Source organism: Octopus sinensis, unplaced genomic scaffold, assembly GCF_006345805.1.
Source record: "Octopus sinensis unplaced genomic scaffold, ASM634580v1 Contig18745, whole genome shotgun sequence".
In the NCBI taxonomy this organism is placed as follows: Eukaryota; Metazoa; Mollusca; class Cephalopoda; order Octopoda; family Octopodidae; genus Octopus; species Octopus sinensis.
Window position 1 is genome coordinate 167058 of NW_021835992.1, and position 22248 is coordinate 189305.

Here is a 22248-nt window from a genome sequence, read left to right on the forward strand (position 1 = left end):
TTCGTGAATAGAGTGACTGCTGACTTTTCGGAACATGCATGTAGTCTGTTTTCATATAGCCATCCATATAAGTCGTCCAGTATTCTTTGTAGTCTTTCCTTCGCGTATTCGACATTTACATCCCTAGTTTAATATTGGCAGGATTTTTGATAGTTTCCATAAGTTCGGTATAGAGTTCGTGATTAATGACGTGTTATAGATCGTGGTTAAAGCATTTATTGAAACAGGGCCCAAGTGTTTTAGTAGAATAAGTGGAATTCCATCCGGTCCACATGAGTTTGTTTTCTTCTGATTCGAGATTGTTTCAGACACCTCTTCAGGAAGAAAATAAGTCGTCGGGGGCCTTTTGGATGGCTTTGATTTTAATCTTGGCTGTGAGTTCATTTTTTATAAGGAATATGACTAATCTTGACACAGTGTTTCATAAAATTGTTTAGATTGAGCTGGTATGTTTCTGTTTTACGCTCGTCAGGATTCTTCAAGCGTCTCAACATCGTCCACATGGTCGAAATAGAGGCTTGTTTATTCATAGCTCTAGAGATTCGGCTGAGCTTCTTCCTTTGGACTTGGTTGGTATTATTCGTAATAAGCATGTTTAGAGCCCTGATTCGATCGATGATTCCTTTGGGTCGATACTTTCTTTTCTTGAGGCTGATTCTTTCTCTAATTAGTTTTTTCGTTCTTGAATCATATTTTGAGCTCCCACTTCTTATACATGCTCTTCTGATAATCAAATTTCTTGAACCTATGATAGTTTTGTTGAAGCTTTCCACTGCTCTGTCAAAGGAAGAAAAATTCTCAGGGTGGAAGTTCTGGAGTCTTGAATCAACGTAATTTGCGAAAGCATTCCAATCTGCGTTTTCGTAATCATAGAAATAAGTTGGTTTCAGTATGGCATGTGGAGAACAGTTCATTCTCATTGAGTGGTGGTCACTTCGGAGATCATAGCGGACCGACCACTTGATGATAGGGGAAAGCCGAGGCGAGCAAATTGATAGATCTGGCGATGTCCTCGTGTCCTTGGAGTTGTAGGGTGTCCGAGTGTTCTTTTTCGGGTTGTTAAGGATTATTAACTTCTGCAATTGCGATACCAAAAGGTTTCCTCTGGCATCGGCAGTCTGATATGGGAATCAAGCGGGATGCTTCGCGTTCAGGTCTCCGCATAAGAGTAGGTTATCCAATTTATCAAGGCTTGACAGGTCAAAACGATAACCCTTCTTGCATGAACCTGGGGGAGGTACGTAGACATTGGCGATTTCAAGTCTTCCGTAGGAGGTCATAAGTGAGATTCCAATTATTTCGGAGTTGGAGTCCTTCCTTAGGCTTGCATACGGTAAGGGATTCTCAAAATATTTTATTCCTCTTTTTATAAGGGTCAGTAGACCCCCGCCATGGTCAGACTTGCGGTCACATCGTAGTGCATCATATCCAGCAAAAAGAGGAGTAGGGATCCGTTCCGAAAGTTTCGTCTCTTGGAGAAGACAGACATCTATTCGGTTCTCCTCCAAAAAACTGTCAAGGTCCGCCGTCTTTCCTCGAATCCCGTCAATATTTAGGCATTGTATTGTTAGCTTTGGGCCGGGATTCTGTTCCACGTCACCTGAGGTCAACAGCAACAATCGATGGTAAGTGCCAACGTTGAGAAGATGCCGTGCAGGGGGAAGTCTTCTGGTTGGCGGGGAGCAAATGGTTCTCTTTAGATACCGTTTAGGACTGTATCCGGCGCCACCAGAAAAGGTAAACCACATGACGCGCGCTAAATAATTGTATTCACCGTACATACAGAAAGTGTGTGGGGCCACGGTCTGAACATCGTGAAAAGATGGCTCGACTGTTGAGAAGTGTCGGAATCACCTAAACGTGTTAGTTAATGGTTAAGACGGTGATTTTGTTTGGCTTAAATAATAATAATTAGAAGATTTAGACAAAAAATAAGACAACGAAAATCGTTAAGTCCCAGCGGCAAGGACGCAGTGTGCGTTGCCCCGAACAATGGCCAGGCCGATGCGCTGGCGGAACCAGAGGCCCTCTCTCGTGTCCTTGAGCCTCCTCCCGATGGACTGCCCGACCTCTTTGAGGAACGAGTCAGTCTCCTTCCCCGCAGCTCCAGCGGTTTAGATTTAGTTTTAGATATTCCTCAAAGTTCGTTAAAAACTTTTAGTGTCTCAGAAAAGTTTAAATTGTGGTTTACTTTGCAAACAAAGAACCTTTTCACATCTTCCAAAGTGTTTATGTGGCGATAATACAATAAGTTGTGCTTTTTGCTCTATAGTTTAATAGATTTCTATTCTGTTTTTTCACTTGATTTTGATTAATTAATAAATCATTATTTTGTAAAACATTTTTTTGAAATAATCAGTCAATTTCAAATTTTTCTTATTTCTTAAATCTTTTCCAAGTTGAAATCTAAGCTTATCTTGAATTTTTTTATTATGAAATGTTCAAATTAGGTCCAAAAAAATAGAGAAGTTAACTAAATTAGATGAGTCGCCGAGCGGATGGACAGGCAATTTCCACGTAGTATCGCGAACGATATCCGCTGAAAAAGCCAGCTCGTTCTTGAATTTTTTTGCACCTTCTCTTTAAGAAGAAATTTGTAGACACTTTGCAATTTTAATTTTTGTTTCAATAGAAATCTTGGAATGCATTACAAAAAGATAAGTATCAAGTGTTCAAAAATAATATGTCTTAAAACAGGGGTGTCAAACTCATTTCGCTTTGAGGGCCGCATTTTGTAACAATTTCGTTTCGAGGGCCGCATTTATAATAATTTCTCATTAAGGGAATATTGATTCTGATATTTATTATGATAAATAACCAAAATAAGAGAAACTAAATTATTCAATCATCGCCCCTTAATTTTGGTGAGAGCTGCTTCCATAGGATTGACATCTTTTTTTAGATACAATTTTTGATATGTCAGGCTGAGCTATTCGTGTAGTACCGACTTTTATTAAAGAGAATAAATGTTCATCAGTTAGTCCTGTTCTTTGAGCAGTTTTTGTGCTTTTCATAAATGAAAAAAGCTGTTCACACATATATGTCGAACCAAACATAGCAATGATTCTTGTTGCAAACTTTTTAAAGTTTTTAAACTTTCCAGGAAGATATAAAAAGAAAGCAGGTATTCCAACCTCCAAATATTTAGCTTAAAGTATAGAATCTGATTGGATTTCGAATAGTTACATTTGTAAACTTTTATCTGCATTGGAAACATTAAAAGAGAATGGTGATGCGAATAATAAAAATTGTTGTTCAAAAGACCAAAAATCATTAAATCTTTCTTGAAATTCCTTTAACAACGATTCTAGTTGTTTTTCATACTGAGAAAAATTCATTACATTATGTGCATCAACAGTACTCCTGATCCAAGATTGGCTTTTCATTTCGTCTGTGTTTTGCCATTTCATCTCCATAAATAAAATTATTTCCGATCTCAACAAATAAAATCTTTTAACAAATTTGTGAAGTAATAACCAGAGGACTGGAGTATAAAAAGGAATGTCGCTGAACTGATTATTAATATCTGTCAACAGTTTACTAAACTGCCGGTGGTTGAGGGGATGACCTCTGATATAGTTTACTGTTTTCGTGACCAAACAAATGGTATTTTCCATTTTTAATATCTTTGAGCACAAATATTGCTGATGAATAATATAATGAAAATGAGCAAATGATGACCCGGGATTTACCTTTTCTATTTCAGCTCGCAATTTAGCGGCAACGGCAGCATGTCGTCCAACCATATTCGAAGCACCATCAGTGCATAAACATACAATCTTCTTCAAATCAAACCCATATTTAAAGAGAATTTGTAGTAGTTTTATAATTTCTATAAAAATATCTTTACTTGTAAGTATCGTGCATTGGTACCAGTTCGAGAAATTCTTTATAAATATTAAAATCTGAATCACAGGCTCTAAAAAAGATTGCTAATCGTGCAATTCCAACGACGTCGACTGTTTCATCGATTGCAATTGAAAAATATTCGAATTTTAACAAATCAGACTTTAATTAGTGTTTCAAATTCAATGCCATTTCATTAATGTGTTCGGCAACAGTATTTCTTGTTAATGAAATATCTTTGAACAAGTGGGCGTCGTCTGGACAAATAATATTCGCTGTTTTTACAAGGCATTGCTTAATGCAGGTGTTCTCAACCGGGGGCGAATCGCCCCCCTAGGGACGAAAATTTTGTAAAGGGGGGCGATAATTTTGTACAGGGGGGCGATAATATATTTAATAAAATATTCGAATTTGAAAATAAGAAAACGATCAAATCGTTATTCACAAAGCCAGTACATGATGGTTATTAAACATTTATTTATATGTAGTTGTGGGTGCGCACATCGCTTCTTATAAAATTGCTGAAATTATTGCGAAAACTTCCAGTTCTCATACTATCGCAGAAAATGTAATAATTCCATCACTGGAAGTAATAATATTGGATGTAATGCATCAAGATGCTTCTAAAATTATTAAAAGTCTACCTCTTACCTCTTAGCAATGATTCGATTCGTCGAAGAATTGATGAAATGGGTGACAATGTAAAGGAAATCCTTATTGAAAGACTGAAGCGAAGTAAGTTTTCATTACAACTTGATGAAAGCGTCATTGTAGATAGTAAAGCTGTTTTAATGGGATTTGTGAGGTTATTTTCGAAGTTTTAATAAAATTTAGGTATTTCGATAATGAATGTGTATTAAATGAGGATTTATTGTTTGTCGAATTATTGGAAACCTGTACAACTGGAATGTCAATATATTCCGTAGTAAGTAAAAGGGTTTTTTGAAACAAATGGAATATTATTTGAAAATTTGGTTTCATGTGCGACTGATGGTGCTATGTCAATGGTTGGAAGATATAAGGGATTTGTTGCTCTTATTAAAAAAGATTATCCATGGGTCATTACGGTTCATTGTATTTTACATCGCCATCAACTGGTATCGAAGATTATATGTCCTGATTTACATCAATCTTTGAATATTGTAATTAAAACAATTAACAGAATAAAACACGAAGCAAATGTGATCGTCTTTTTAGAAAGTTTTGTAAGGATGCTTGTGAAGATTTTATTCGACTTTTATTACACACGGAAGTAAGATGGCTTTCAAAAGGAAATGCTTTAGAAAGATTTGTTAATCTTTACGATGCAATAGTCGCATTTTTGCAGACTGAAGAAGACTTGGTTTTGGCAGAAGAGATAATTTCACGAAAAAATGATATATTCTAAATTTTGGCAATCAAAAGATCTACAAATGAAATTTCCAAATTTATGGAAGGAAATGAGTAATGTACTATTGACATTCCCCACCACTTATTTAGTTGAAAGTGGATTTAGTTTTGTCAATCATAATACACCAGCGGTTCTCAACCGTGGTCCCCAGAAAATTTTTAGTGGTCCCCAGGAATTTTCGAAAAATAAAAATATATTAAAGTTAAAACTCATTGTACAATTAAGAATAAATCAAAAACATTGAAATTAATCTGATTTGATTAGCGTGGTTTATCATTCTATTTATGGTTAACAAGAATCGTCGTCTTTGGTCGGATTCTTACGTACAATTTGGATTCACTAAATTCATTGCCCCAAATAATGAAATAAAGGCAAAATGCATGATTTGCCATAAAATTTTGGGAAACAATTTACTGAAACCTTCTCAACTTAGGCGCCACAAAGAGTCTGTACACCCAGAAAATTCTTCCTCACATGAATATTTTAAAGTCAAAAGAACGAAGTTTGATTCACAGCCAAAGCTTGAGTGGTTTAATAAATATCAAGATAAACCGAGATTAGAAGCATCATATGCTGTAATTTTAATTTATATCTAAAACAAATAGGTCTCAATGATTATCGCAAAAAACAAAGCTGCACATAATTCTGGTGAAAAATTAATCAAACCAGCGGCTCTTGAAATGGCTCGAATTTTGTTTGGTCCGGATGCAGTTACCAAACTTAAGGACATACCATTATCCAACGATTCAATTTCCCGTAGAATTTCAGAATTGTCATCTGATATCCTGAAGCAATTAATTAAAAGAATCAAAAAACTATATCCCGTTTTAAAACCAATAATAAATTAATAGTTAATCAGAAACTAAGCAGATCTCACTCCAGCTCGCTGATATCCACTCTCCTTCTCTTGGAAGAAGAGTCTACTTCCAGCTGCCTCTTACTCCCCACTACCACATCTGATTCAACCATTGCATCTTCTTTAGCATTCATTGGGTCGTCTTCATTTTTGCATGCCATCTCCACATACCGGTTGGAAGCAGAAGCGTATTCTTCACCAGATACCTTCATTCCGTGCTTGTGTTCGATCATCATACTCTCGAGCGTTCTTTTCAGTACAACGGATTGGATGTATGTCCTCGTTCCTGCTTCAATAGATAGTTTCTTCATATAATTTTTAAAGCATTTCGAGACAACTCCATCCCATGTCATAACCACAGGAATTATTTTTACTTGACAGCTATACAGAAGCGAAAGCTCACTTGCCAATAGGTCATACTTGTGACACTTTTCAACCTCCACTTGCTTGAGGCGATCCTGTGAAGTAATACCCACTTCAATTAGATTTATTTCGTTTCTGACTTTGTCGTGGACAAAGATATCTGGCTTGTTATATTCTACTTTTGTTTCGGTGAGGATTGTACAATCAACCCTGATTTCAACTTTTCCCGTCGACAGTGTTGACTGAACAGAATGTCCCTTCAATCGTCTTGCTTTTTTGAGTCCATACATTCGGCACAAGTTAAGGTGAATACACTTCACAACTTCGTTGTGTCTCCGGAGATAATCACTGTTGAGCATTTTACCACACTGAGTAGCCATGTGGTCAACAGTTTTCTTGCTTTTCTTACAATGATTGCATAATGAGTCAGCGGATGTAAAGAACAAGTTTCGATCTTGCAGAAGACAATACAATGCTTCACTTCGTGGCCCATTATTTCCATTAGATAGCCATTCTGAGGATGCAGGTAAATCAACATTAGGTTCATCCACACATTTGAAAAGCACAGAATGTAGTGCTTTAGAACTAATTTTCTTTTGTAAATATTGTATCTGACTGGACTTTAGAGACTCCATAGTAATACTCTTCTTATCAATAATTGCATATTTGGAGGATAGAAATCCTGCGATCATAGCCAAATGCCATTTATTCATTTTAATTACACGCAGAATCCCCGCCCTCCGTAAGCATATAGTTGACATATTTTCCAGACTCGTAAGGAACTGAAAGAGCATTAGTTCACTTTTGAAAGCAACTGATGAAAGCCCTCTTCCAAGAGCCTTCCGGTTTAAATACAGTCTCTCTTTATTTGCAGGTTTGAGATGTAATCTGAGCGACGTAAGCAATTGCCGTATTTGTCTGTCAATATCATCAAATTCAGAAGGTTCAATATTGATTAGCCCAATATAATAATTATATAGTGACAATGCATATTCATTTATAGCACGAAACAGATTCACAGAGTTGAGTTTTGTTTTCGATAGCATAGTTATCCTCTTCTTAACATTCTCAAAGATAGAGTCCATAACTCTATTCTTAAGAACATTGCTTCCACCATCTTCAAGTACACCCAAATACCGATATCCATTGATTCCGTCAATAGTCTTACAACATGATAATGATTCCAAATTAGACGCTGATTTTTCTGAATTCATCTCCAAACCAACAATTTTAAAAAATCCGTTAACAGCTTCCATCATTTTGAGTAAAGTGTCTTGTTTGAGAGCAAATATTTTTAGATCGTCAATAAATAGCAAATGATTAGTAGAATATGTTAACATATTGGGATCTTCCTGGTTAATTTCAAGTTTTGGAAACACGGAATTAAGGATCCTGCTTAGAGGATCTAATACCATAACAAATAGTAAAGGAGACAATGAGTCTCCCTGTAAAATTCCTCGGTTTAACTTCACTGATCCAATTCTTCTACCTTCCATATGCAGCTTTACTGCCCACTTCTTAACTACGCTCTTCACAAAGTTTACGATCCAAAGCGGGATTCCAGAACAATCCAAAACGTGAAACAAAAAATCATGATCAACTGAGTCATATGCTTTCTTCACATCGACCCAAGCAGAATAAAGGCCATTCCCGTACTCCTTGTTCAAACATTGGTTAATGAGAGCTTGCTCCTTGGCGCCTTGACAATACTTCCTCGTTCCAAGTTGGTTGTCTGAAATTAGGCCAAATGCCTCGACAAAATCAGCCAGTTTAACATTAACACATTTGGTGACAAGTTTATACAATGTCGGCATACACGTTATAGGACGTAAGTCCTTCGGGGTCTCACAATCATCTTTTTTAGGAATCAAATATGTTATTCCAGTGTAAAACCAACTTTCAGGCATGTACTCTCCATTAATTATTCGGGTTATCTCGTGACACAGAAATCCATGTAATGATTCCATCTTCTTAATGAAAAAGTTATATATCCCATCACATCCACATGCCTTCCAGTCAGGAAGATACTTAATAACATTTCCAAAAAACTCTTCCGTAAACTCTGGAAGCATATGTTCAGCACAAGTAGTTCGTTTTCCAACAACGTCATAAGATTGAGGCCTCCCATTTCTCTCGCTCCAGACTTTTTGCCAAAAAGAGACACATTCTTCATCATCAAATCCATACAGCGTCACTTCCTCTTTCTTTGTTAAATCTCGATAGAATCTTTTTCGATTTAATTCAAAGCACTGATTATCCTTACGAAATTGCTTCCTTGAATTATGAACTTCTATTTTCTTATTGTTAATCCTAATCAGGTCTTGCAATAATATCTGAATCCTCGACAGCTCACCTTTCTTAGTTTTCTTATACCCATAGCGACAGAGAACATCCATTACCTTTTGCTTTTCAGATGGAGGTAGTGTTTGATTGGAATGGGACTTAACAATTTCCAATTCTGCAGATAATTTTGAAATTTTCTTTTCAATATTTTCTACCCATGTGCTCTGTGCTTTGTCTCTCATGGTTAGAGATAAATACGCACATTGAGCAGCATATAGAATATCAGAAATGCTATTGATATCATTAGGATGATTATCTTTCGTAATATAATATATCGCCGAATTCAATCCTGTCAATATATCAGTTTTCAAATATTTATTTTGAATTTTTGGAGTTGGTTTACGTGAATCCCTTGGAATCGATTCAATATTCTTAATTTGTATATTCAACTCTTCTAGACACTTTCTAAAAGTGGAAATTTCTGAGCTCTCAAGAAATTGCTTCTGATGGCAATTGCTTCCATAATTATTATCCACTCTCATTGGTTTAACCATTCCTTTGAGTTGACTGAGACTTGCACTCTTCGAGAATTTTGAATTAAACTTCTCACGGATAAGGTTCCATCCACCTCTTGGTATCCTCCCAATTCTTTGCTTCGTGGCATAAACAATCTGAGGCACCCACTCAGCTTCAGAAACACAAATAGCATCATCGATAATGGCCAAAAGGGAATGCAAGTTAGTTGGGATAGTAGGATTCCCAGCAATTGGATTGTCATGAATACTAGTCCTTGTGCTGTTATCCAGCCCCAGAGACGACACTCCTGCACTTGTTATGTTATTTTTATCCTTTTTCGCAGGAAGGCCCCTAGGATTCGATTTCCTCATATCATTAGGAACGGACATGCACAACACCACAACAACTATTCTATCGCTTTTAAAGAATCAATAAAAGTAAATGCAGAATAAGTATTCAATTGGACGAGTCAACTGACATTTCTAACGTCTGTCATAATTTTCATAATGTTCATGTTATTTTATAATAAATATTCGAACATGTCTAAACCTGGCCCTGACGAGGCCAAAAATTGTGCGCTAATACCAAAAAATGTTTATTTTATTTAAGGTGGTCCCCACAAAATTTTATAGTGCAAAAGTGGTCCCCAGTCTAAAAAAGGTTGAGAACCGCTTTAATACACAATGTGAAAGAAATGGACTGGAAGTGTGTTATAGAGGCGATATGCGCCTAAAGTTGAGCAGAATTAAACCCGACATAGAATATTTAGCGAGTAAACATCAATATCAAGGGTCTCACTAATAATTTTTAATAAAAATTCAATTTTTTACATTTGATTTATTATTTTATATTTTGATTTTTGAGTTATATACAAAAAACAACCAATTAAAGGACAATTCCCAAAAATTTTTAAATTGTATGTGGACAAGGGGGCGATAAAATTTCAAAGGGGGGCGATAAAATATCTAAGGGGGCGATGAACAAAAAAGGTTGAGAATGCCTGGCTTAATGAAATCACCATCACAATATGATTTTCCATTTAGTGCAAGCATTCTGCTGATTTCATAGCTTGCAGTGACTAATGCAGTACTTCTATTATGATTTTTGTGAAATGATTTTTTAACGCAGATAAATTTTTTCGCAATTCATTTAGCTTTGAAACACGTATTGGACCTTCTTGGTTAATAAGCAACTTAATACCTTCGAAATAATTTTATGATAAATGATTAGATTGATAATGCCCCTTAGGTTGTATTCTTTCGGTATAGCGATAAACTTGTTACATATCAAACAATATATTTTTCCATCAACCATTGTGCAAAAATAGAGAAGTTCCCATTTATCTTTTAACATTCTCCGTTCATCTTTCAAGCACCGTTTCTTTTTTATTCCAGTAGAAGCACGTGACATTAACAAACACGATTTAAAAATACAATTAAAAAATTTAATTAAATGTAAAAAAATAAAAAATAATTTTTTGCATTTTATATCCATTAAATCAGACCGCACGCACTTATGTTTGGCAAAGTACACTGAGGGCCGCATGTTTGACACCCCTGTCTTAAAAAAACCCCTAACTCTAATCCCAACGTATACCTGGCGTCTAGCCCAAAACTTAGCTTCCACCCTAAACTGACTTTTATCTCCAAACCTAATCTAAACCCTAATCCTAACCCTTAATACTTAAAAAGTTTTAATACTTAAAAAGTTAATGAAAATTTTAATTTTGAATAAATTTTTATAGAGTTTAAGTTATTTCTTAATTGTTTTAAGTCTTGAGATGTGTACATTTGGTACAATCTCACCATTTTCTCCTTCTAAAAAATACTGATCGTTTTTCACACTGATGATCTTGTGTTTGCTGAAATCAATTCCGTCATATAACGGATATCTTGGCCGATTGGTGTCATTATCTGTACGTAGAAGTACAAGATCGCCTTCTGATGGCCTATCCTCATCGTTTTTCCATTTTCTTTTTTTATTCATTTTTATACCGACAATGTTTTTGAAAGCTTCCTTCCTTTCTCTTTTTCTCAAGTTCGTCATCACTGTCATTTTCCAAATCCTCTTTTTCTGTATCATCACTAGGGCAATTTAAGTTAAAAAAGTTAAAATATATGAAAATGTGTATTTTGGCTTAAAAGTAAAAATAAAGTATTTTTTAAATGAAATAGTTACTTATTAAAGAAAAAAATAAAGTTAAAAAGTTAAAAAAATTTTTTTTATAAAGTTAAAAATTTTAACTTTATTTAAAATAGCGCGTGGGTGTTTAGTATGCCAAGAACTGCAAAAACAATGTATTTTAAGGCAAAAAAAATTGTTATTGAATATCCGCTGGAGTTTTTATTACGAGAGAATGGCGAGTTGCAATGTCAACTTTGCTTATGCACAGTCAGGTGTGAGAAAAAGCATTTTGTGAATTCTCACCGAGAATCGAAGAAGCACTCAAATTTATTAAGTTTTTACAAATTAATATAATTTTTAGAGAATAATTTCTATCAGCCTTGTTTGGACGAGTTACCCAATGATGACTGGTCAATGCAAGTCACTAAAGCATTTATTCAATGCGATATACCCTTGCATAAATTGACTATGCCTCCTCTAAAGAATTTATTCAAGAATACTTCTTTGCCTCTTCCTTCCCAATACAAAGCAAGAATGTGCGTTAAACAATTGAAAACTGAATATATTGTATTATTTCAAGAAAAGTTTAGGTTTATGAATATATAATTTTTTAGAAATCAACTTGTATTCGCCATAAGTGACGAGGTCACTATTCGTAGTCAAAAATTTGTTGCAGTTTTAATGGGGATACTTAAAAATCCCGATAAAACTTATTTGATTTCTTTCGTAAAAATTGATAAAACTTCTACCAAAGAAACAATTATTCAAATTGTTGACGATACGATTAAATGCGTTTTAATTGAAAGACAAAATTTCCTTCTCCTAATAACAGATTCCGCTAAATATATGCTAGCAGGTTTTAATTTAACATATAATTCCTATATGCTAGCAGGTTTTAATTTAACATAGCTGGAAAAGTTCTTAAGCTTTTATATCCAAGGTTATTTCACGTAACTTGTGTTGCTCATCTGATGCATAATTGTTCAATGAAAATCAGGACTATTTATCCTGAAATTGATTCTCTTATTGCATCAATTCAAGCGGCAATAACAAAAAATAACAAGAGAAAACGACTATTTAATGAAATTGGAATTCCACCTCATGTAGTTTTAACTAGATGGGGTACTTGGCTAACTGCTGCATTTTATTATGCAAAAAATTTAATACATGTGATAAACATTTTCAAAACAATTCCTGATGATGGAATCATTGTTCAGGCTGCAAAAAATAGCCTAAGAGATGAATCTCTAGTAAAAAGCTTAAGTTCTATTGTTATAAATTATTCGACAATTCCAGGTAAAACTAGTTTAATAATAGCAGAATTATTGTGCAAATTTGAAAGTTCTCACTCCTCAATAGAGTTAGCTTACAATGAGCTAAAGAATTTAAAATTTGACGACGAATCAGATATAATTGAAAAATATTTGAATGAACGATTACAAAAAAATGATTTATGTCAAATTATAAGAATGACAAATTCATCAATTTCTCCTGAAGAATATTGTATGCTTTTAAAGTGTCAGCCTTCATCCTCTTCCATAGAACGATGCTTCTCTCAAATTAAAAACTTTATGAGGGATAACAGAAATTTTAATATTGAAAATATAGAGAATTATGTTATATGTTTGTATAATAAATGATTCTTAAGTTAAAATTTGTTAGGTTAAAATTTTTGTTTTATAGGTTAAAATTTGGTTATTTTTAGATTAAAAAGTTAAAATTTTTAGGTTAAAAAATCGAAGTTTTTAGGTTAAAAAAAAATTGCCCTAATCATCACTGTTATGCCCCATAAGCTCTTTTCGATGTGTTTCACTAACTAAATTGCAATTCTTGATTCCCATAAACAGAAAGAAAGGTATCTGCCTTGTCGTCGAGTGAATAGTGTAATTATAATCCTCGACAATATCATTGATAATATTGACATAACGTCTTAAACAATTTTTGATTCACTGGTAGAGGAAATCCAACCTTTTACACTCTTATTAAATCTAAAATTAATTAATGCAGAAAACACCTTTCTATTTGTCCCTGAACCCAAGGGGCCCGTGGTCTTCCAAATATGTGTGAAATATTATACTTCTCGCATAGTTCTTCCAATACCCATGAATATGAGTCGTTCAACGATGAATAACGTCGTAAATCGACTAAGTCTGCAATATATCGGTCACGTGGTCTGCTCGCAATGATGGGTTTGATCTCTGGTTTGGTGCTCACTAATCGTTTTGACTAATTTTAAATAAAGAAACATACTTGACAGAGGGTACATCTACCGATAGTCTCTGTAATCTCTATCCTTCTCAAATTATAATACTTGCATCTTAGCTTGCTATACAGCCTGTCCCTCCCAAAGTGATTTTTATTGTGCTCGGCCTAATGAAATAACACTTTTCAATAAACCTTAATGCATTTCATTTTTAGCTAATGGTCCTCCACACAAAAGAAACGCTTGAGAACATCATCAACGAGAATGTAAGTAATTTCATCCTTAAAGACAATTGATCTGGCTATTCTCTTAAGCCGCATTCGCTGGAACTTGCTCTTGTTATCGAAGACACTCAAATCGTCTTCATTGGACTTGAATTCTTTGATAATTTCCAATTCTTCCCTAGAAAGTGTCACCTGACGCATTAAATCACGCAGCTTTAAATTTAATTATTTTATCAGTATGTAAATAACAAAAAGATACAATAAAAACTAATCATGTCGAAATTAAATAAAAAAATGTCGGAATCTATCAGTATGTAATAATATTAAAATAAATTAGTAAAGTGCCCAGTGGGGTTTTGATAATTTCCAAATTTGGAAATTATTGATGAAAAATTTACTAAAAAATAAAATCGCCCCAAAAAGCGACGGTGCCCGAAGGCAGGCTTTTTGTTGGGACGGGGTTCGACTGTACTATGGATATGGAAATAAAATTGATTACTATTTTCAATAAATAATGATTTTGACTTTTTTCATTAATGATGTTAATTTTTTTGACAATACGATTGTATAATTTAAGATGTCATGTTATTTTATTCTTTTGTATTGTTTTCTCACATTAACACAATTAGGTAACAAAATAGCCTATATTTACCAACTTGTAATTCTACTGATTGAATAAAAAAGAATTGGGTTACCATCGATAAGGAAGTGTCTGAGCCACAACGAACCCTTAGTATGACTCACAGAGTAAGAGCGTTAAAATTGCCTTAATATAAAACTTTCCATTTTTCGAATTACATAAGTGAGTTGTTATCGAATTAGTTGAGTAAGAATCACCTTTGTCTGTCATAACCGGACAGCAGTATGAGTGACTGAAATGCAATACGCCTCGTCGTTTCTTAGCAATATTATATCACTACAATGGGCCAGCAATTAGTTCCCCTCGAATTGATTTGAAAATATTAACAAAAATAAAAATCAATGTAAAATCTACAATAAGGTGACACTGGCAACATTGGACGTGCTTGAAGAGGAAAGAAATCCTCCGTCCAAAGGGTCATTGCAGTGCTCGATGAGTGCCTTTTCAAGGATGACCGAATCCTCCTTATAGCGCTGAGTCTCCTCAAAGGCAAATTCATATCTCCAACCAATCTTGGTCCCGCACCCGCGACAGAAGGCGTCCTGGACCAAGTGAGGGCCGGTCAGCATGACTTGGTGTTTAGTCTATATGACATTGAGGACATGGCTGTACATCACCAAATCGGAGGTTGACCACTTTTTTGAACAAGTAGGCCTGCCCGGAGCCTCCCGTGAACCTGCGGGACTGAATGTCCTCGCGATTCGCGAAGGGGACGTGGCATTTCTTGCACTGGTAGAAACTAGTGCCGTTTGGGTGAATGAAATATTTAATTCCCATATTAATAATGACGCACGAATAACTACAAAATCTGTTCGACAAAATCACAATAATCAGTAGGAATAAACTATTTATGATATAAGTAAAACATATTTATTACATTTATTTGTGTTCTGGCTCCACGGTAAGACCAACCGTTGTAGGAGAAACAGCTATGACAAAAAAAACGCAAAAAATAAAGGACACGTTCGGCTTCTCAGTTTTGTATGCCAACTTTGAGTTGTGTGTGCTTTCACTGAGACCTTCTGATTCAATATTTACGTCATTGAGGTTAAAGCGGCGTTTGATGTTTTCACAGCGTACTTGAATTTACTAGATTGACTGACAACGGCATCGGCAATGACGAGTCAAAAGTTTTCCCACTCGGCCTTTGAGGGTAGACGGCGGTGATAGACTAAACCAGATGTAACAACTGTCAAGGGAAGGTTCCTGAATGAATATGACTTGCTTCGATGCTTTTTGATGTCTTTCAAGAGTTCCTTGATTAAAGTCAATTATTTAATAAATACGGCAATGATATTCTTGAAGCATTTGTTGGTGAATTTAAAGGGTCCAAATATTGTCTTCAGAGATTTAAGTCAAAACATAATCTGAAATACACAACTTTATGTGGTGAAAGATACTCACAAACACTTCCATGTTACCGTCTTTGAAATTTTTACTGAGAAAATTGTAAAATTTGGAAAAAACGTATTAAGCTGCTCCGAAGCTGTTTTAGATACGAATAACACACCTTCCAAATTATTTGTAAAAAATGCTCAAATTTGTTTTAGTTTTAATAAGTCTGAGAAACAAATTACCTTTAATTTATGCTGTAGTTATCCTGAAAGAAAATTAAAATCATTAATATTCGACAAATTTCAAAATCCCCATCGTCTATAAAAATTCGAAAGTTCTAAATTTTGTTTTTACAAATTCTAATAAATATTGGTCTGCTGACGGTTATTTTGGAAGCATCAGACTTTTCTTTTAGTTTCTATTTAAAAAGCTTTAACATTTATTACAGCTCCATTGATAATGAATATTGTGGAATAAGCCAACGCAATGTTACTCTTGTCGGTTATGGAGTAGAAAGGAATGAATGCCTCATTAAGAACAATTGACAGATTTTAACATAAAAAAGAGTGACAAACAAAAATAAGAATCAAAAAGAAAACATCAACTACCATGAAGATCTTTAAGCCTACTGATCTCATCCGCAGTGATCAGCCTGAATAAGGGAACAGCCTCGCCAAGTTGATGTCCTTTTCTCAAAAGAGGACGGAAATGAGTGGGGGCACACAAAGTGGAAATATCATCGGGGAGGTTGAGTTGACGAGCCAAACTGGCTGCTGACTGGGGAATGAAGGGAAAGATGAGATAAGCCAACAAACAGGCCAAATTGCACATGAGTGATGTACAGTTATATGCCTCACTCCTACTCAATTATTGGCAATCAGTAGACTTGGTTGAACTGGTCTTTACTTTAACCCACGGCTGTTGTGACTGGATAAAAGCATTGCCGAGACGGGAAATGGACAGGACATCGTAAATGGAAGCCACAAACCTGATAATAGAGACACACATACTTGCAATTGTTCATATTAGTGTGATAACTCTCCACCAAAGGACCAATCTGAGCTAAAAGTTCAGCCATCTCCTCTGCGACCACCACACTGCCCACAACCGAGTCAAAGAACTTGTTGCAAAACACAATAGCCCTACACATGTTCAAAACTAGGGACCGGTTGATAAAATTGCCAAGATTGTTGACCAAATGACTGTTAATACACGTCAACATATCATCCCAGTGGAATGTGGAGTCCTAATGTTACAAAAGTGGTAAAACATGTCCTTCGGGGCGATTGATGAGGAGGTAGAATCTCCAATAATCGGAAGGAATCCCCGAATTTTTTATATCCAAGCCAAAAACTCCGATTCCCCGTGACTTGGAAAACTTGGTGGTCTCGTAGTTTAAATATTCAGTGGCACTAATGCGAGACACGAGCGTGTAGTCCTCTCCTGTGCCCAGAAGGGAGGAAGGGAAGACCACCGAGTGGAAAGGCACGTTATCTTTAGCCATGAAATTGGTCAGTTGGACATGTGCTGGATTCTTCCACCACAATTGCCAATCAGGACAGTAATTGGCTGTGATCGAAATGTAGCCGATTGGGGCGTCAAACCAAACGTAAAAAACTTTGTCTGTGAAGCCTTCTAAGGGGATGGGAGTCCCCCATGTGAGGTCTCGGCTTATACAACGACTTTTGAGTCCTTCCTTTATCCAGGCGGCCGAGATGGCGACTGCGTTGGCACTCCACAGCCCTTTGGAGGTGGCCATCCACTCTTCTAGTTGTGGTTGTAACTAAAAATTAGAAAAATGACAAACTGAGGACAAATCTAGAAATAAGTGATTAGAACTGCGGATTATTGGACTGGCACTACAATTCTTGCATTTGGGGGATATCAGTTCAGTGGCCTTGATTAGTCGGCCACATGAATCACATTGGTCCCCTCGAGCGTCATTATATTGACAGTTCGGACACTGTCCCTCGACATATCGATCAGCAAGGAACATGTTGCATGTTGTGCAGTACAGTTGATCGACCCACTGGGAGGAAATATAGCCATTCTGATTGAGTTGTGAGAATATTTGTTGAGTAATTCTAAAATGGATAAAAGCACTGTACTCTGTTTGCAAGGGAGTGGTTGTCCTTCCGAAAATGTCAAAACTGATGTCAATCCAGTCGTACACTTCTGAGTGGAGTTTGTGGTATTTTTCACATATTTGGGAGGGGGAGAGTCCTTCCTGACGAGCCTTGGTCTCGGTGGCTGTTCCGTACTCGTCTGTGCCACAAATAAAGAGAGTGGGGTAGTCACTCATGCGGCAATATCTTGGATGTGGATTTTGGTCTACCTTGCGTACATATCAGCACTGAGGACACACCCCACGATGTTGCCGAGGTGGGGAATGTTGTTGACGTAGGGAAGGGCACTGCATATTAATTTGTTGGGTGTGTCTGGCTGGGGAAGGCTGCAGTGCTTATACACGTCTATACATTGGCTTTTCTCTAATAGTTCTCTTTTTGTAAAATATTTGCTCCAACATCGCCCACACGTGCAGTAATTATAACAATTTTTTATTATATATTAAAACATCTACTTTCTACAATTGGCGGCCATGTAAATGCAGGGAATCTTATTAGACCATTATTAAACATTTAGTTGGTGTCCTTGTATGAGCGTATGGATCGTTTAGGATAGTCAACTTATTGAGTACGGAAAGGATATATTCGCCACGAATGTCGGCCGGTTGAGACCGGAGCCAGAGCGGATGCTTGGCATTTAGGTCGCCGCATAGCAGCAAGTCCTTCAGTCCGCCGAGTTTCAATAAGTTGGGTGTGTATTTTGAGATAAAAGAGGTCGTCGAGCTTTGCGGTGGGACATATACATTGCATAATGTAAAATGTCTTGAGGGTGAGAGAGGAACTTCTATGGAGATTTGTTCAAGGATAGGATCGTCTTGGCACAGGGAGGAAATGAATGTTGTAACGTCGGTGAACACAAGCCCATCCTTGACAATTGTCAATAGTCCTCCACCAAGACATCTCGTCCGGTCCTTTCGCAGTACACTGTAGCCAGGGAACCGAGGTGTTGGGGATGACGCGGAGAGTTTAGACTCCTGGATGAGGGCAATGTCCACTTTTAATCGGGATAGAAGGGAGCGTAGCTCCAGGACCTTGCTTCGTACTCCATTGATATTCAGTTGTAGGATAGTCAGAGAATCGGGCCCCGGATTCAGTTCCACGTCGCCAGCCAGATGTAGGAAAGAGAAAGGGAAGTTGGAAGGCAACCCCTCCCAAAATCGTGAAGGGGGGGAGAAGGTAGAACGGTTCTTTTTCATGCAGAATATGCACTGGGCGCCACCACAACAACAGGTGAACCGCATGCCGCCACGTAAATTAATTCTTTAATCACCACGGACCGTACTATCAAGACTATATAACGACTCCATCAACTTACGTACGATACCTAATATATGGAAAAACTCCCTAATTACGCCAATCCTAAAGCCTGGGAAACCAAAGGATGCCCCCTCTTCATACCGCCCAATCTCAATAACTTGTATCTTATCGAAAGTACTGGAAAAGCTCGTATTAATGCGAATCTCTCCTGTCCTACAACTGCCAGAATTCCAGCACGGTTTTAGACCAGACCGTTCCACAACGACCCACTTGTGTTCTGTCTCCCAGTTTATCACTGAGGGTTTTAACATGGGAACACACCTACGGACGGCCTTAGTATCTATTGATATACAAAAGGCTTTTGATTCTGTCCCGAGGAAACTCCTAACGCGGAAGATATTTGATTCGAACTTACATCCGAACATCAAACTGTGGTTGGAAAATTTCTTAACTGGCCGTCGCGGAAGGGTCCGTATCGACAATACTACTTCAAGATCAAGACTACTGCCCAATGGTGTCCCACAAGGCTCCCCTTTATCTCCTCTCCTTTTTAACCTATTTCTACATGACCTACCCACTACTAATGACCCAGACATAATGTTCTTATCCTATGCGGACGACCTGATTATCGCTGCAAGAGATAAATCTCCTTCTGTGGCTGTCGCAATGGTCCAGTCACACCTCAACCGTGTATGTGATTGGCTATCTGCAAACATGTTGTGTGTGTCTGCATCCAAATCCCAATTCACCCTCTTTACTACTGACAGAAGATTCAAGAATGGGCTGGAACTATTCATTGGAGACAAACCTATTCCCTCTTCGCGTACCCAGAAGATCCTTGGCGTGGTTTTCGACTCCTTAATGACGTTCTCAAGTCACGTAGAGGAGGCCCTAGCTAAAGGTCTGCGGAAGTGGAACGTCTTGAAAGCTCTGTTAAAGAAGAGTCCCCTCCCCCTGAAAGATTGTGTCAGCAAAGTCTACCAACAAGTGATTGCCCCGACGGTTGAGTATGCCTGCTCAGCCTGGAGGTTTGCTATTGCTTGTTCGAAAGCGGAACGTTTGAACTCACTCAGAAGGAAGATTATGCTCCACACTGACACCTCAGTTGGCAGTCTTGCTTCCGAGGAGGCGACGCAGAAGAATGGACAGGGTTTCCTACGTTTCTGCAAGGAACTGGGAAACCCACTCAAGGAAAAGGTGGCACATGCAGAGGAATTTCGGTCGGTTATAAAGAAATGCACTCCAATTGAGTTCCTCTGCAGAAGGAAGAGAAGGCTTTTCCGGATTACGGTCGGGTCATCAGAAGATCATGTAAGGAAAGTACGGCTGTGGTTGGAGGCAGGGATCACCTAATTAGTTAGTTCTGACCTATCTTTCTCGGTGATCTTGGAGTTAATAAATAAATAATAAATAAATAAACATTTAGTCGTACGTAATCTCGTCCCTCTGCCGATCCTTTGCTTAGCTGAATCAGTTCGGTTGAACAATTTGGGCGACAGGAATGGTTGGGATACCAAGCCAGTCCTCCACAAGACGAGGTATCAATCACTTGTTAGTCACTCCACCGAAACATGTATATTCCAGGATTCTACAGTTGACGAATCATTCGCCTTGTAGGCCTTCTCTTTTAGTGGGCCACCTCATTCCGAATGATCTGCCGATATAGTCCACAATCACTGTTCTCTTCTACATGTAATGTCCTGCAAACAACCCCAGTCTCTCAATTTTCGACCTTCGCAACAACACGTGTCCCCTCTAAAACAGGAGTTGTCGTTATTGGACCAAGGTTTTTATACGGAATTGCTAAAGAAATTGACACAGAAATCAATTTTGCGATAGCAACAGAGATCATCAATTGAATCCGAAACTTGTTAACTTGCTCAAATTGAAAGGTACTTTGGAAAACCGGGTTGATTAACAAATCACCTGGTTTTGATTTTTTTTTTTTTCATCCCAACTAGAGAATAACTACTAAGTAAAGTCAACAAACTAATAAATTCTCCCAGCGAGACGGAGGGAACAGCTGTTGCCACGCATGACAGCCAGCAGGATCCTCTGAATGAGGAAAGTAAATTCCCTAGGGTCCTTGGACCGCGAAGAACAAAGATGTCCCAGTTTCTTTAGGGAAGTGAGGGTCCCGGAGCCAAAGACGCCGGAAGTCTCGACAACGATTGGCCAAAACCAAAAGTCATCCATCAAAGACTGATATTTCCGGCACTTCGAAAGCTCAGCCTTATTAGCACGAGACCCAGCAAGAGAGGCCGATTCGTTGATGAAAGACTTTGAGAAGGTATCCACACAAGTGGAATCCCAGACCAAAGGTCTCCCAGAATAAAACGAGAACAATTGCAAACCTCAGCCTGGAGGTTTGCAATTGCTGTTGGACGTGAGCGCATCGTTGATGAAGGAAGTAAGACATTTAGAAACTTGTATCCTAGCTGACTTTGGAATGCGAAGGGGGATTTTCAAAGAACTTCGGAAGCTGGACAAGTTGATGAGGAATGAGTTGACATCAAATTGATGAGCACTAGCACTAGTTGGCTCTTTAGAGGGTTCAGGGGAGCCAGGGGGTGAGATGCAGTTCGGGAGAAGGCATGAGGGGCACGCCCATTTTGTGATAGCAGATGCAGTTTTTTTACTCAACTTGACACATTAAAGGTCGATTGAATGAATGAATGCTTCCATCGATTAGTTGGAAAATTACTTTTGTCTGCTATATTTTTTTTCACCAGAAATGGTTTTAAAAACCAGATTATGTCTCTTCTTAAATCTGTCTAACCAACCGTTTAAGGCTTTAAAAGATGTTCAAGAATCCAATTTTGTCAATATTTTTTTTCAATGGCTTTGATTAATGTACACGGAATAGAAAAGGAATCTTCCCTCAATCGACGAAAAACATTAAAAGTTAATTCGTCAAGTTTTTCAAATTGATTTATTTCATTAGAAACTTGTTGAACTTCATCTATTTGAACATAAAATTAGTATATGATGGGTCAAACTACTAAGTAAAGTCAACAAACTAATAAATTCTCCCAGCGAGACGGAGGAACAGCTGTTGCCACGCATGACAGCCAGCAGGATCCTC

General features: G+C 37.2%; 3 protein-coding genes across 3 annotated transcripts; all 3 read right to left on the reverse strand.

The window, feature by feature from the left end:
- Positions 1-1130: 1130 nt before the first annotated feature.
- Positions 1131-1748, reverse strand: LOC115231613. Its single transcript, XM_029801596.1, has one exon. It carries the CDS (start codon positions 1746-1748, stop codon positions 1131-1133), a length of 618 nt encoding a protein of 205 aa, XP_029657456.1.
- A 4080-nt stretch (positions 1749-5828) lies between these two features.
- LOC115231614 lies at positions 5829-9625 on the reverse strand. The gene is made up of 2 exons (XM_029801597.1): positions 6513-9625; positions 5829-6021 (listed from the first exon to the last, which is right to left on the reverse strand). The coding sequence occupies exons 1-2, from the start codon at positions 9623-9625 to the stop codon at positions 5829-5831; spliced, it is 3306 nt and encodes a 1101-aa protein (XP_029657457.1).
- Positions 9626-17032: 7407 nt separating this feature from the next.
- LOC115231615 (probable methionine--tRNA ligase, cytoplasmic) lies at positions 17033-19147 on the reverse strand. The gene is given in 3 exon segments (XM_029801599.1): positions 17033-18094; positions 18097-18222; positions 18479-19147. Coding segments are annotated over 3 exon segments (1857 nt in total).
- Between the last annotated feature and the right edge of the window lie 3101 nt (positions 19148-22248).